General features: G+C 36.8%; 1 protein-coding gene across 1 annotated transcript; it reads right to left on the bottom strand.

The window, feature by feature from the left end:
- Nucleotides 1-3,070: 3,070 nt before the first annotated feature.
- LOC144441124 (arginase-1-like) lies at nucleotides 3,071-13,746 on the bottom strand. The gene is made up of 8 exons (XM_078130655.1): nucleotides 13,482-13,746; nucleotides 10,712-10,784; nucleotides 9,609-9,715; nucleotides 8,971-9,293; nucleotides 8,547-8,651; nucleotides 8,030-8,097; nucleotides 6,591-6,650; nucleotides 3,071-4,165 (listed from the first exon to the last, which is right to left on the bottom strand). The coding sequence occupies exons 1-8, from the start codon at nucleotides 13,551-13,553 to the stop codon at nucleotides 3,996-3,998; spliced, it is 978 nt and encodes a 325-aa protein (XP_077986781.1). The 5' UTR covers nucleotides 13,554-13,746; the 3' UTR covers nucleotides 3,071-3,995.
- Nucleotides 13,747-16,637: the final 2,891 nt, after the last annotated feature.

Raw genomic sequence — 16,637 nt, 5'->3', positions numbered from 1 at the left:
CAGATTGGCTCATGACACAGTAGAATTACAATTGTCATGTGATTATGAAAACCGTCGAGGAATTCTACCAATATCACAGTGTAACAGTTGTACGCGCCTGCCAAGTTATGACACAGTGCCCCTATCCTATTAAGAGACGCCTCCTCGACATAAGATATGACCTCATTCTCCTCTATTTCGAACCACCAGTGTCCTTTGTCCAAGTCACGTCCTTATTGTCAATGGAGTAATTCATACTGTTGGAGATGTGTTTACACTGCAGAGTTCCCCACACCTGATGAAATCGCTCTTTTGTGATGGTTAATTCGTTTGTCCAGAGTTTGTTTTGTTTGGGGGTTTGTCCTCAGCATGAACAAACTTTTGCCTCAGCTTGTTTGCGGGTTTGAAGGAAACTGGAGTTTGGTGTTGCTGGGAAAACTATGCCAATTTCTTCTGACACCCCTGAGATATAGGTGATTGTGATGTTTATACGTTTAATAGGCTAGAGTAACTAATTTGTTTGGTTCCCGTTCCAGTTCCCTTTGTAAATTACCTGGCATGGTTGTAATTAATACGTTTACTTTTTTTCTAATATATTGTAAACAAATCTGAGGTCGACAAACTTAACATGTGCCTGTGATAGATATTTGCTTCTGACAACAGTCCTATTAGATGGCCATGTACATCCACTGGAAACAGGCCTACGATTTATTCGTGTAATGTAATGTATTGTGTGTGTGTGGGGGGGGGGGGATTTTCATCTGTCAATGGTTAAAAGGTGGGCCTGCTAAAACGTTTTATGTTAACGCCATTAAGGACTGAAACAATCTACCAGCATCAATGAAACAGATATCACACAACGAAATGTCATTAAAAGGCAGTCAAATCATATATGTCCGGTACACTGCCAAGTTATGACGCAGTGCCCCTATCCTATTAAGAGAAGGCTCCTCCCGTTTGACATGTATGACATCCTCCATCCCTTTTTCGAACCCCCTGTGTTCTTTGTCCAATTCACATCCTTATTGTCAATGGAGTGATTCATACTGTTGAGGTGTGCATATACTGCAGAGTTCCTCACACCTGATGAAGTTACTCTTTTGTGCTGGTAAATTGGTTTGTCCAGAGTTTGTTTTGATTCACCAATATACTACCCTTGGCAGCCCGCATCTTTTCACTGTGTATAGCTTAAACGATGTTATTTTGTTTGTCACTATAGTGGGTTTGTCCTTAGCATGAACTAACTTTTGCCTCAGCGTGTTGGCGGAAACTGGTGTTTGGTGTTGCTTGGAAAACTCTACGAATTTCTTCACCATATAACTGATTTTATTCAAAATTAGTAAGTTGTGACTGCAGCTGGTAACAGTACTAGACTTTGTGTCGTCATGTCTATCTGCCTTTTGTCTATCTCTGTGGTCTGATCTGCTTGTATGTAGTTAGTTAGTTAGTCAGTTAGTCAGTTATATTAATCAACCTGTCTGACTGACTGACTGACTGAAAGTCTGTCTGTCTACCTATCTGTCCGTCTGTCTGTCTACCTGTCTGTCCGCCTGTCTGTCCGCCTGTCTGTCTGTCTGTCTGTCTGTCTGTCTGTCTGTCTGTCTGTCTGTCTGTCTGTCTGTCTGTCTGTCTGTCTGTCTGTCTGTCTGCACGCATGTCCGTCTGAATGTATGCATGCATGATACGTATTAGGGTGACCCTATTTTTTTCTGTTTCTCATTACTCAACCGACCCATATTTTCAGCTCCGACATCAAAATAAAAAATATAGTTATTTTCGCCTTAATATCTTGTGGGACAATGCCCTCTCTGGCAGCAATTGTCTGGACTGTCGACGCCATCAATAGACATGGCGGCGACGACGTTTGTTCACGTTCACGTGCCAATTGTGTAGAGAAACTGGGAAAGGGCTTGTTACCAGGAATCCAATAAAAAGAAGATAGAGAGTAGGAAACGGGGAGGCAGAGAAACATGAAGCAGGTGATTTTTTTACTTTTTAAAAAAAAATTGATAAACCAACCCATAGTTGCCATGAAAAAGTAACGAGAAATATGTAACATAAAAAATAGGGCCACCCTTAGACGTTTTATCACATATAATTACGTGTCACGACATCTACCAGTCACTCAGTCTGAGGGAATCTGTATTTCCATACGTCTGTCTCTCTGTGTCATCGATATTGTTTGTCTCTCGTTGCCTCTCCATATACGTTGTTGTTTGTCACTGTCTACATCATTCTGTATCTCTCCCATATTTTTCTTACAATCATTTGACTGGAGGGGGGGGGAGAAATGGGTATTCTTGGTTTTGACTTCTTTGGTTACACCCAGCACGGAACATTTAGTAATTATCTTTATTTATTTATTTATTTATTTATTTATTTGTGTGTCTGTTGTCTGTTTATTTACATATTTATTTATTTGCATATTTATTTATACTGGATAGTTCTTCAAGTATATAAATACTTATCTCAAAAGACGTCCAGTGAGGGCCCCACCCCTCATGGGTTCAGTGTTAATGCAGGAGGAAACCAGAGTACCTGGGGGAAACCTGCGTTGTTTGGTACAGTCAAACTGACACGCTTCTTACTAACAGCGTGGTAAATTTAATCAAACCCTGAATCAGTTCGAACCCCGACCGCAGTGGCGTGAGGCAAGTAGTTTATCCACTCGACCACCAGCAATCCCTAGTGTACATGCACAATGTCTGATACAAGACTTTGCCTGAATTTCTTCCTCACATCATCTTTAGCCATATCTACCTCAGATTCGTCCATGGAGGATACACTTGTGAAGTTTGCTTGCATATATTATCATAATCTAGCTATACATTTGATCGTTACGTTGCAATTGACTGACATAAAACGCTGCCGCTGCCATTTTATCTGTACTCACTCAGGTACTGAATCAATCTGGGAAATTAGCAGAGTCCACGCAAGTCACATTTGGTAAAATTATACCCTGGAATGTCGAGTCAACATTTGCCCTTAAACCAACTTTATCACGGGATTGACCATTGCTCAGACTTCAAGGTTTGCCACTCTATCATATTCAGAAACAATGCCATAAATTGTTTTACAAACTTTGCCGACATTTTATTGAGTCCGAAACCATCCTACGATTAATAGACCAGTATGAATATACAGCCTAGAGGAAAAATCAACAATGCATTCCAAAACAATCAGATAATGTTCTGAAAAGTCAACAAATTTTCTATCGACTCGCACAGATATGGACTTTTTATCTGCTATACACAGACATTGTTTATTGGGCATAATTAATTTGCACTATAGTACAGTTTTAATATTCGAAAAAAAAATATGCTGAAAGAGAAGTGAATAATTAGCAATACAAAATTAATGCAGAATATAAAGTGGATGGGCTCAACATAATGCAAAATGTTTCCAGATATTCTGATCTGCATTCGTCCGTGTCATCATATCAGCTACAGGAACCCAACATAAGGTAAGAAATGTTTGTCACAACACACGGATTAAATTTATATCGTCACACATGACATCATAAAAATTGCTACAATACTACAAAAATTTACTCTCTGCATTTGTATGGAAGCTGTGAATTAATCCTTATAACACAATGCTACCAACTTCGTCAATATTGCGTAGGCCTAGGGGAAAAAATGATGTCGACCACAAAATGTGAGTATATAGGGATTTGTAACACATATGTATATATAATGTCAAGAAGTTAATTAGACATGGACTAGACGCTCTATCAATATTTTATCTTCATGTCATGTCATATCATATCATATCATATATATCATATCATATCATATCATATCATATATCATTTCAGATATATCATATCATATCTCATACCATATATTATATTATATTATATATCATACCATACCATACCATACCATATCATACCATATATCATATCATATCATATCATATCAGATCAGATCAGATCACATATCAGATCACATCACACCATATCACATCACATCACATCACATCACATCATAAACGCTATTGAATTGCAAATCCCTCTACTTCTTCGATGCTTTTGGAAGTTTGTAGTCACGTGGTGTGTTGCCATATCTCTTCTTTCCTACGGCAGCTGTAATTATCTCAACGGCAGCATTCACTGTCTGTTCTTGTTGTTCTTTGTTACCAAGTTCAGGATTTACCTCCGTCATGTCCATACCAGCTAGTAAACCTAGTAACACAGTTTACAATGATACAATGTAAACGTACATATCATTTTATTTATAGAAAACATTTTTGAGGATCATATTTTTGCTGATACTAATCATTCCAACTTATAAGTATGAACGTCTTAAAACTGGTAATAATTGTCTTCAAGTGACATTGTATTTTCTTTATCTACATCTTAACTGTCAGGATCTTCAATTACAGTGAATTTCACAATACCATGCATATGTTTCTGTTTGAGGCAACCATGCAGAAACCAACAAGAAACTGCATATGCCACACTTCAATAGCAATATCGCATTTTTTGCTACATTTAGTCTTAATGAAATAAACCATATAAATGTATTTGAAACTCCATGCAGACATTACGACGCCGATAATTGTCCTAGCATTAAAACACCCAATGGAGGACGTGTAAATGCCATGTGCGGTGTTCATTTGATGTATGTATGGTGGCATGTATGTGCAATTCATTTATGTAGCAAGACTATGTTCAAGCCCCATCGAGCCTGATCGTTGCCGTTTATTTCTGAGTGGTTAAAGTCCTTGGACAACATTTGAATCACAACTGTGCCTCAATTCAACCAGCTGTATAATTGTGGACCTGGTAGGATAGAGGTTGCAATGTGAATACTTTAATCCTATGCGCTTATACAGACTGCAATGGACTGTATGCTACCCAGGGAGTTAAGGAAATATAAAGGGCATTTTCGCCCATATAGATCCGAGCTAGGGATAATAATTGTAAAGTACTTTGAGCACAGAGTGTCAGGGAAAGTGCTATATAAAAACAACATTATTGCTTTAGCCTGAGACAGACAAAGTCAGCGCTAGAACTGAACAACTTGATTTGACATCTTACCTGAAGACACAGATTGAAACAAAATTGCATATCTGAATGATTTACGATAAAATGTATATATAACACAATAGTCCAGTTATTATTTCGAATAGGTTACTGTGGCAACAAGGCTACGGTAAAGGTATACGGAGAGCTATCCACAAGAGATCACGTGACCTTTTACACTTCAATGGTACGGTGTCAATCAATGGAGCTATCAGTAGGTCTGAAAATTGATTAGTTTTCGTTAGACTGACAGTGATTGGCTGATGACAGTTTTAGTAAAATTGACTGATTGGCTGATAACAGTTTTAGTTAGACTGACAGTGATTGGCAGAGAGATAACAAACAAAGACAAAACAATGACAGACAATCAATGGTGTCCATTCACTTTGGGATTGTCATACATTTGACAGGTGAAATATTGATGACATTGATTTGGGTGACTGTGATTGGCAGATGAACAACTTAACAAAACCAATTACAATTTACAGACACAGACACAGACACAGACACAGACACAGACACAGACAGACAGATGTCGCCAAAGTATTACTTTACGCGTGGGATTATCTATATCGCCAATACTAGAATACGAATGACAATTAGTCCCTACAGTCTTCGACACTCTTGGTCTTAGATAGCGGTAGAGGGAGGGTTAGCAAGGGGCTGACAATGAGGACTGTACACGTGAGCACTGTATCGTACTCAAAAAGACTGCATCTGGACCTGTCATTCAACGGACGGTGCATTTTTGAGTTACCATATACACATACACAGACATATATTGGGTTGATATTACGTAGTTCATTTGAACTACAATGGAAACCATCAGACAGTCCTGCTTGCAGAAGGAGTACATGTATAATCAGCAACGAGCATAGAATCTACATGTAGTAGACTTAACCTGAGACTGTTGTCTCTGCAGTCAGAAGCGATTCCCATATAATCACTCCTTCCTGTCTTAAACTCAGGCCATGTTAATAGTTTTGTATCTATACTTCGTCTGTAAACAGGAGTATAGTCTCAACCAAATTCTGTAATCACTTTCACTGAAAGCCTAGCTTTATCATCAGATAAATCTGGTGTGTGTGTGTGGGGGGGGGGGGGGGCGTTTGAAATTAGTTCAACAGCCATTATTAAGGCCAACAAAATTGTTTAATTGGTGCCGGTTACCCGACCCCACCTAGTTTTTCACTGCCGATCCTAAACTTTGTTTTACGTATTCGAGAAAAAAAATGAAATCTCGAAAACTGTGTGAAATCTCGTGAGAAACTGTGGATGTGGAAATTGACATCAACTTAAAAAGACAATATAAAATTGTTCTTCCAATCTGTAATGGATGTACATCTGATGAGAAGAAACCAATAGCACAGAGACCACATGGAAAACAATGGAAAACATAACTATACCTGAACTAGACACTCGATCACACATGAATAAAAAAATCAACAAAAACAAAACAAAACAAAACAAAACAAAACAAAACAAACAACATGTACCCCCTCCCCTATTTATTCTAAAATTGAGCATAATTGGAACCACACAATGTTTTTGGTCTAATAATAATAATTAGATTAATATTTACCTGTTTTATAAACTTGTTCAACAATGTATATACACTCCCTAAGTGTTAAACCACCGGCAGCTGAAAATAGAAAGATTCCTGATTAGAGATATCAATAATATTGACCAACGATCTATTATCTGTAAGTTATGTGTTCTCGGTTACCTTAGTCTCGGTTACCCAACCCCTTGCCCCATGAGCCTAGTAGAGAGTCTGGGGAAAATACAATGTCACCGATTATTACAAGATGGCTGCACAGAGAGCTGACCCATAACATGACCTCTATAGTAAAATCACATGGTGTCAACTCTTGCTGAAGAGTATTTTGATTTATCTCCTGAAAAAGATGGTTTTCAAAACATTTATACCACATGACTTCTGTTAAATCATAGACCCTCCACCAATGGGTCTATGGTTAAAAATACAGAGTTGATGCAAATAAAAATTCAGAATAATTTTTGTCCAATCAGTGACTGTTCCATCTTGTCAGCGGCCATGTTCCTCCTTACAATCGGCGACATTGTATTTTCCCGTACTCTTTGCTGTGGGCAAGAGACTGGGTAACCGCGACTACGGTTACCCAGACTCTCGCTAGGGGGTGAAGCCCTCAACGGCAAGAATCTGGGTCTGGAGACGATAAGATATATCTTGACGCTACGCCCTCAGCGGCAATACTCCATTTTTATTGGTTGACGAGATCGACAGTACAATGTAGGATAAAGAAAACTAATCTTTTGGTTTGGGGTGGGGAGGGGGTGGGAGGGTGATCCATTTAGTTTTCATCCTATAAAATCAATTATACTTTCAATGGACTCTATCTATTCCCCTAAATACAAATATTTCTATTATTCAAAAAGTCGTCAGATCAAGAAATGGAAATATTGTCGGTATAGTAAATACGTTCATAAAATTGTCAATACTGAAGGAACTATTGTTATCTCACAAAAAAACTGGCTTTGTATTCCTAGCAATGTATACTACTACATAATGATGTGAAATTAATTGCGCTTTCTGAAACAATTCTCATTAAGTTAGAGAAAGGAGGGTGGGGGGTCTGAGGCCTAACTAGAAATTCGTATTTATCCATTATTGAACTATTGAATTTGCCTCCTAAATTCGTGCCTTTAGTTGTTGAGCGTAGTTGATTGAAGTCTACTCTCAAGTATATAAACCCTACGTGTATACATATTGTCTACATGTTTACATTGGCTAGCGTATTCATATTTCCAGAGGTTTATCTCTTTCCCACTTTATAATTACCTGTCTACTCGTTAAAGCGATTTGCTTGTAAAGTAGCACCATTGATGATGTATACCGAGAACAAACATAACAATCTACAATCTTCCATTTTGGGAAAACTCATTGTGGTTGGCTGTATATGAAATGACTGTCTGCTTTACATACGGAAAAGAATTGCTTGAACTGAGTTCAGTCGAGTCAATGAAGCGTCTTTTTCTCACCTGGCGTGCCTGTAATCGCACCGTCCAATGAATCAATGTCAAAAGTGAGATGAATTGGCCGGTCACCACTGTAAGGAAAAGGTGACAATAATACTTGTGTACATTTTACAAAATAAATCAAATAATTGAAATTCAGAGAGAGAGAGAGAGAGAGAGAGAGAGAGAGAGAGAGAGAGAGAGAGAGAGAGAGAGAGAGAGAGAGAGAGAGAGAGAGAGAGAGAGAGAGAGAGAGACAGAGACAGAGACAGAGAGAGACAGAGAGAGAGAGACAGAGAGAGAGAGACAGAGAGAGAGAGACAGAGACAGAGACAGAGAGACAGAGACAGAGACAGAGACAGAGACAGACAGAGACAGACAGAGACAGAGACAGAGAGAGAGACAGAGACAGAGAGAGAGTCAGAGAGAGACAGAGAAAAAGAGAAAGAGAGATACTGCTATTATTTTCTATCACAGTGTTACTAGCACCCACAGATACGGTCTCTTAAATAATAAATGTTCCAATGTCAAAGTCACTTACTTTGGATTGACAGATGCAATGGCTTTCTTTACAACTTCAACTATACCAAGTTCGTCAATGACGTCGATGGAGAAAAGGTTCATCCCACACATTTCAATGATGGCTCTAGTAGAATCAAAGTACCAGTTGTAAATTAGATACAGCTTAACTCAATGATCTGTCCGTCATTTGTGCTCACGAAAATCAAATATGTTGTGTTCAATCTTAGAATGTAATATTGCAGATGAAATATATTTATAGGGACAGTATAATTAAACAAGGAGCTGGACTATTGTATGGTTTTTCCACTTTTGGTTGAACTTCTGGGACAAAACTAAACCAAACAAGTTCACAAACATGTCAGTGTTGTTCATCAATCGTCCATCCTCATTTTGCATCTTGGTTAATTTTCATTGCATTTTTTCTTTTCAATATTTGCTCTCACCTTTCACCCTTGTCAATGTCTCTGATTCCTACATATGCGATGTCCTTGGCAGAGATGACAGTATCAACCCATTCAAAGCCAGGAACCTGAGGGACGTACTCCTTTAACTCATGTATAAGGAAAGATAAAGGTTGTCCGTGGATGTTACCAGAATCTGACGTCAGTGGTGTGTTGATATCTGGGAATGCATCAACCCATATCACACACACGTTGGGCTGTTCTTTGGCATGGCCGTGGATTGCTCCTATGGTTAAGGAATTGTCACCACCCAGTGTAATACACATCCTCTTATCCTGGATGACCTTTGACACCGTCTCTGAAATCTACAAGTAGAAAGGGGAAATGGACACACTCTGTCAAATGACAACAAAGTGAAAGTTCTCAAGTCTCTAGAAATTGAATCATTTATACAAATAACTTTCAAAAGAATTTGTTAGAATCCGATCAAAGAAAAGAAAGAGCATAAAAACGCAATTTCGACAGAAATGTTTGAGAAAAGTACATATCGTCGAACGTTTGTATTAAATAAAATGTCACGTGATCTCAAGGGATGCAGACGCATATATAAGTAGCGGCTGTGATGTGGTGAATATATTAAAGAAGAAAAAGAAAAAGAAAATCCTGTAGGAAAGTGTTACCTTTTTGTTTGCTGCACCAACATTCCTTGGATTTTGAACTTTGTCAAAGGGAGGATCATTTTCGATTTTTTCAAACTCTAGATTTCCGTAGTCCTTGACGTCATTATCTGTGAATTAATAGGTATGTGAATATTCATAAATAAACATGTGAATATTCATAAATAAACATGGGAATATTCATAGATGTAGACATGAATATTATAAACAGATGAATATTTACAAATAAACATGTTTATTATAAAATTTAATAACATATGAATGTTCATAAACATGAACATTCATAAATAAATAAATGAATAAATAAATAAATAAATAAATAAATAAATAAATAAATAAATAAATAAAAATATATAAATAAATAAATAATAAAATAAATGTATTATAAACATATACATATAAATATTCATAAATAAAGATTAACTACGGTAATGTTCACCCTCCTCATGGCCCATCGTATTCACCATCTTATACGTACATGCAATGTTTTATTTTTGCCATTTCTGTGTTTGTATATATAGACGTGAACATTATCACCAACCCCACCCCAATGTATGCATAGTGTACATGTAGTCGTTTGATCCTTGATCAAAATCCACGAACCAAAAGGCAACGAAATAATGGTTACCATAGCAAATTCAACACATGTAGGTAATTATTAAACAACAATACACGATACGAATTTAACCTTTGATCAACCAATGACTCGGACGTTATCGGTAAAATTGATCGCTGTTAACTGAAGATCGTGTATTACAACTATCGTGAATTTCTTTCAAAGAATAAACTGTAACTCTATCTGTTTTGTGACAAGTTAATTGGCTGATGAAAGTTCTTCCTCCCGGTGCCACAGTATGCTCACTACCCAGCTGCATAATTGAACAACTTCTCCAGTGCAATTGTCTACACCCCTCCCCCTCCGTCAAACGCATTCATGAATTCGGCTAGTTTAACTTTTAAGACTTTCAAAAACCTCTACCTTCTGTTGTTGTTGTTGTTGTTGTTGTTGTTGTTGTTGTTGTTGTTGTTGTTGTGGAAGTGGTGGTGGTGGTGGTTTACATGGAAACAATATAGTAGAATATAGAACATTTTTATGTCACACTTACCTAGCTCTTTAATCTTGTCTATCAAGCCAGCCTTTCTTATTACAGTAGGTCCATCTTTAACTCCTGGATTCGGCTGAAATCGTTGTAGAACAAAGAGAATGTGAAAACAAACTCAACTGTAATTATATTTAATACAAGAAATCAAAAAAGGAGGGGACATATTTTTAAACGTGCATGTTCAATTTCGACGTAAAGCGGCTAGCATTATATTTCAAGAAATTGTCAGAAAAAAAGGTGTGCGTGCGTGTGTGTGTGTGTGTGTGTGTGTCTGTGTCTGTGTGTGTAGAATTTATTTTCTCAAAAAACAATGAAAATGAATAAGAATGCACAGGGAGCAAACAAAAAAAAACAAGAAAATTATTAAATTAAAGAATAAAAATAAAACATTCAAAAACATTTGCATGATATTATGAAATTGATATTTAAAAAAGAAGAAGATGTAGTCCTGTAGCCTATCAAAACAGTGCACACTTCTATATACTCCCGAGTCAAAAGTATATACATAGGACAAAGAAAGATTGAAGAAGAAAGACAGAGATTTGAAAAGGAATTGTTAAAGTTAGAGGGAAGAGAGACGGTGTTGGGGAGTAGTAGATAAGAGAGCAGGAAACATTCGAAAAGGATATATTAAAGTTAGCGGGAAGAGAGACGGTGTTGACAGATAGAGAGCGAGAAGTAAAAAGAAAAAGAGAATGAAAGATTGACGAAGAAAGACAGATAATGGAAAAGGATATGTTAAAGGTGGTAGAAGATATTTGGATTCCGATCAGTTTGAACAAGTTTGAAAAAATAAAAGATTGTTTCATTATTAGTGAAAAACTAGTCTTGTTTTCAATTATGTAAGCTTTTTTATTTTTATTTTTACATTTTTTAAAACATTTTTTTTGTAACAGTTCTATGTGTGTATGTGGGTGGTTACGGTCGGTCTGTCTGTCTGTCTTTCTGTCTGTCTGTCTGTCTGTCTGTCTGTCTGTTTGTTTGTTTGTCTTTCTTTCTTTCTTTCTTTCCAAAGTTTCATATTTAGCAGATTATATTTGAGAGTCCTTTTCTCATGAACGAAGGCTTCAAACCAACTCGGCAAATCCAATAGATATCATTTGCTTTTGCCTACGGTTCTTATTATTAGTAATTGAATTGTGTATTATATATTTGATTTCATATTTGTTGTCGAGTACAAAACGTAAGGCCATGAAAAGTTTCAGTTCTGTTTCGGTCAAATCAAGTTCACTATACCAGGGTAGCCTTTCCCGCTGTCGTAAAATGGTATTGTTCTATCGTTCCCGTAAAGAGGTGTGGTAGTTTTACAACGATGACTGTGAACCCTAGGGATGTGAATTGGCGGCTTACCCTTTCCTGTGTACTTTGACACTACGTGGATACATTTTTGTTAAAAACAACAATATTGAACAACTGTTCCTTGGCAGAAAAAAAAGTTGAGGATTAACAGGCTTTGCTATAAGGTTGCCAAAGATTTTTTTTACGTTTCCAACATTTACCGAAGCATCATTTTGACCACTGGACTTTCGTTTCTTTGACCGACACAAAGGGCAAAGTTCACACCTCGTACATTTCAACTGAGCTAACAAATCAACACGACACATGTCAGCTACTTACACTTTGTGGTTTGCGTTATTCCAAAGTTCGATGTCTAAAATCGCATATGGCGTAGAAACACTAGTACAGTGCACTAATCCTGAGCACCAAAATAACGAAAACTAAAAATAAGGGCATTTTTATCATTTCGAGAAAAGTGAAATGTAACAAAATTCACGCTCAATTATTTGATGTTTGTTTTTCATCTTCGTGTTGTACCTTATACCTTGCTCATTACAGGGTAGTTTTGACCGTACGTAGTCATGGTTGGAACTCAAGGTACAGTTCATGATACTACCGCACTGTTTGCTGTAACCATTTCCTGACCATTTTACTCAAAATGAAATTACCACAGGGTTGTATGATCACTAGACATTAAAAGGTAAATGGTTACGTTCATATTAAAGTGATACAGTCTGTGACATGGATCCCATATCCCACTCAAACGCCATTGCATAAAATAAACATAGTACATTATACACAGCAAAAACTTGTAGTTTCGGCACTGATGTACAGTTCCTGTTGCATAATTTTGATACCCGGTACGCATATACAGAGGCTTAGCAATCGATTTTATTAGTAACAAAAATAGTATGTCATTACATTATTTTCATATCATTATGTTAATGTTTGGTGAGAGTTTCATCAATTCGCGGCTCAACATGGTTCACCGTTTTTAGAAGATAGAACTAATATAAGCGTACGCGAAAATGAAAGTAACAAAGGTTACCATCAACACCCATGAAGTACAGACTGCGCATGTGTCTCCTTTCAGGAAGTCCACACGTTACGTTGTGCCAATCCCAACCCCTTCTCGTTCATTTAACTAGCCGCCAAGCAGGTTCGAACCTTTGTACAATACCCCGTTCGCGCTGAATATGATGCAATCTTTAATTTTTGAATTGTTTGGTTGACACAGACACATTTATACACATTAGTAAAGGCAACTGATTACTACATAGGCAATGCAACTGTCTATCGATAACTGTCGATCAACTGCAAATTTCAATTTGTAATTTTCTCAGTTGTGATCGAATTAAACCCTTGCAGAAATAACAGCAACAGCTATATTGACCGGTAACAAAAATCACCGGTCTTTTTTTTATAGTGACAGCAATGAAGACTTAGATATTAAAAATTGTCAATAATGTGGAAATGTTATACACTGCAAACTCACCTGCCCAGTATTTAACGGGATACCGAGTACGCCTATAGATGTCGACGGTTGTGGGGCGTTTTGCGACGACATGACGTGAACTTATTATGCGATGATATACTGCTTGTTTCAGACTATTTGGTCGGGTCCTGGATGTGGATATATCACTGCAAAGATGCCTTATATATAGTGTGTACTTCGATGACGACCAATCATATGACTCACACTTCAATCGTGCCATAATATGACATGAAACAATGAACACATCAAGAAACACAGTAACTGTTGAACATCGGTCTGACAGTAGTGTTCGGATGATGCAATCTTCAAAGCTGTTGATGTAATATGGGTTCGAGAGGTCAGGACTGTTTGTCAGTAATTCAGAACAGCAAATCAATGAATCCAGTTTCTCAATTCAGCGATACTATATGAGCTCACGTCTCTCGTCCAACCTAAGTTTGGAAATATATTCGAGGGCATATTCACCATTTATAAAGTTTCAGAGGAATTTCATCGATAATATTCGAACTGACCTTTTTGGTTGAAAGGACAAAACCTTTTATCCTGTTGTTGAACAGTATACTATTTGTTTAATGGTCATCTATAAAAACTAACTGATGAACACTATGACAAGTTTATTAAATTGACGACCCATTGTGGATCTTCCGAGAATTGCTATATGTATATCAGTTCGACGTTTGTTTCAGTTTCTCATTCACAAGTGGGAGAGTTGCAAAACAGTCTGCCTCCACTGCAATGTACATGATGTACGTGTGCAGATCAAAGTTATGCATTCAGATTTGTAAACTCTGGCTGGAGTTTCAAATACGGCGCAAATTTGACTGGAAAAGATGTGTCATCAAGAACCGAATAAATTTATCAATTAATTAATGACGAAACGCGAAAAATGACTAGACTAACAAAGCGTCATCAAATTCATAAGATATAACCACACACACACACACACACACACACACACACACACACACACACATACATACATACATACATACATACATACATACACACATACACACGTACATACATACATACATACATACATACATACATACATACATACATACATACACACATACATACATACATACATACATACATACATACATACATACATACATACACACACACACACACACACACACACATACATACATACACACATAGGCAGTCATACTGAAGGGGTTCACTCTGTAACTTTATGGGTTCTTAAGGTTATGTTTGGTTCATATTCAAAAATGTCACTTTCTAAAAGTGAATTATTTCGAGCAATTAATCGATCTTGCCAGTTATTCAGATTATACAAAAGTGATGACGTAATTTATATGGATACAAATAATTTGTTAAAAAGCATTCTTGGTAATCAACCCAACCACAGCTATCACGCTCTGGCGACTGAGAGTTACTTCCAAATACCAGCGTTAAAGTTTTAGTGTGTATTCTGTACATACATGTTAGTTACTTGCTGTAGCCAAAATGGGGCCTCAGTTTACCATGCCCTGACAGTATTCGTAGTGAAAGAATAACTGTACCTTGTATCTACCCAGAGAACATGTATTATGTTATCTGGATAGATAAAAGTTTCGAATCTTTAACGTCTGATACTTTTCTGTTCCTAAGCTTTGCTATGGACTAAAAATGTACCAACAACTATTCCAGAGATACTATACTTTGTTCCTGTGTAAACTCACCATACATACATACTTATCACTCAGTAATGATAACGTTGAAATCTGTGTCGAATATTGATTCATCGGACTGTTTCCACGAAGTCCAACCCCAGATCTAGACTGTCTAGGGTGTGACCTTTGCTGTGCAATTTATCTCTCTCCTACGTGCATCCGAACATATAATATAATTATCTCGGTCAGGTCGATGAAAAGATAAAAATAACTGTATTCTCATATCAGGTAGCTCTCACATATATAGATCAGTTTTACAGACTGCACTGTGCACCATATAACTGATTTTATTCAAAATTAGTAACTAGTAAGTAGTGACTGCAGCTAATAACAGTACTAGACTTTGTGTATCCATGTCTATCTACATTTTGTCTATCTCTGCGGTCTGCTTGTATGTAGACAGTCAGTCAGTTAATCAACCTGTCTGTCTGTCTGTCTGTCTGTCTGTCTGTCTGTCTGCACGCATGCATAAATTGTTTTACAAACCTTGTCGACTTTTTACTGAGTCCGAAAACATCCTACAATTATTTGATCGGTATGAATATACAGCCTAGAGGACAAATCGACGATTATTATTATCATTATTATTGTTATTAGACTTTATTTCATCTCGATAGACTGTTGAGCCAGTGGCTCTTCTCACACATTGTCGATGAACTATACATTCCAAAACATTCAGATTATTTTCAGGAAAGTCAACAACTTTTCTATCGAGTCGCATAGATTTAGACTTTTATCTTCCGCACAGACATTCTTTATTGGGCATAATTAATTTGCAGTATAGTACAATTCAAAAAGAATATGCTGAAAGAGAAGTAAGAAATACAAACGCAAATATAAACTGTATGGGTGCCACATAACGCAAAATGTTCCAAAAATTCTGACTTGCATTAATATTCACCAGTATCATCAGATCAGCTACAGGAACATAACAAAATGCACGAAATGGTTGTCACAACACACGGATTCAATTTATATCATCACATAATATGACGTAATATGGAATTGCTATAATAGTACAAACAATTACACCCGGCATTTGTAGGGAAGCTTTGAATTAATAATTTTTTTAATAACACTATGTTAGAAACTTCGACAATTTTTGTAGAGGCCTATAAGGAAAATAATGAAGTCGAACACAAAACGTGTGTACATAATGATTTGTAGCTCATATGAATATAATGTCAAGAAGTGAATTGGACATGGACTAGACACTTGTCATGTCATATTATGTCATATCATGTCGTATCATATCGTATCATACTGTATCGTATCGTATCATATCATATCTTATCATATCATATCATATCATATCTCATATCATATCATGTCATATCATATCATATCATATCATTGATCTCGAAGATCGCACTTGTAAAATATGTATGTCAACAAATATTGAAGATGAATACCATTTTACTCTAGTTTGTCCCCTGTACCAAAATCTCAGACAAAAGTACTTACCAGAATGGTCATA

The sequence above is a fragment of the Glandiceps talaboti genome, chromosome 10 (genome assembly GCF_964340395.1).
Source record: "Glandiceps talaboti chromosome 10, keGlaTala1.1, whole genome shotgun sequence".
Taxonomy (NCBI): Eukaryota; Metazoa; Hemichordata; class Enteropneusta; family Spengelidae; genus Glandiceps; species Glandiceps talaboti.
The sequence above is the reverse complement of the archived record's forward strand: the minus strand, read 5'-3'. Positions and strand labels throughout refer to the sequence as shown.

What these genes read in the sequence shown, in the direction of transcription:
- LOC144441124 (XM_078130655.1), bottom strand. Translation starts at nt 13,553, where the DNA reads ATGTCGTCGCAAAACGCCCCACAACCGTCGACATCTATAGGCGTACTC. An exon ending in TGCGATTACAGGCACGCCAG is followed by an intron (nt 6,651 to 8,029) that starts GTGAGAAAAAGA and finishes TTCTATTTTCAG; the next exon opens with CTGCCGGTGGTTTAACACTT. An exon ending in TGAACAAGTTTATAAAACAG is followed by an intron (nt 4,166 to 6,590) that starts GTAAATATTAAT and finishes CTGTGTTACTAG; the next exon opens with GTTTACTAGCTGGTATGGAC.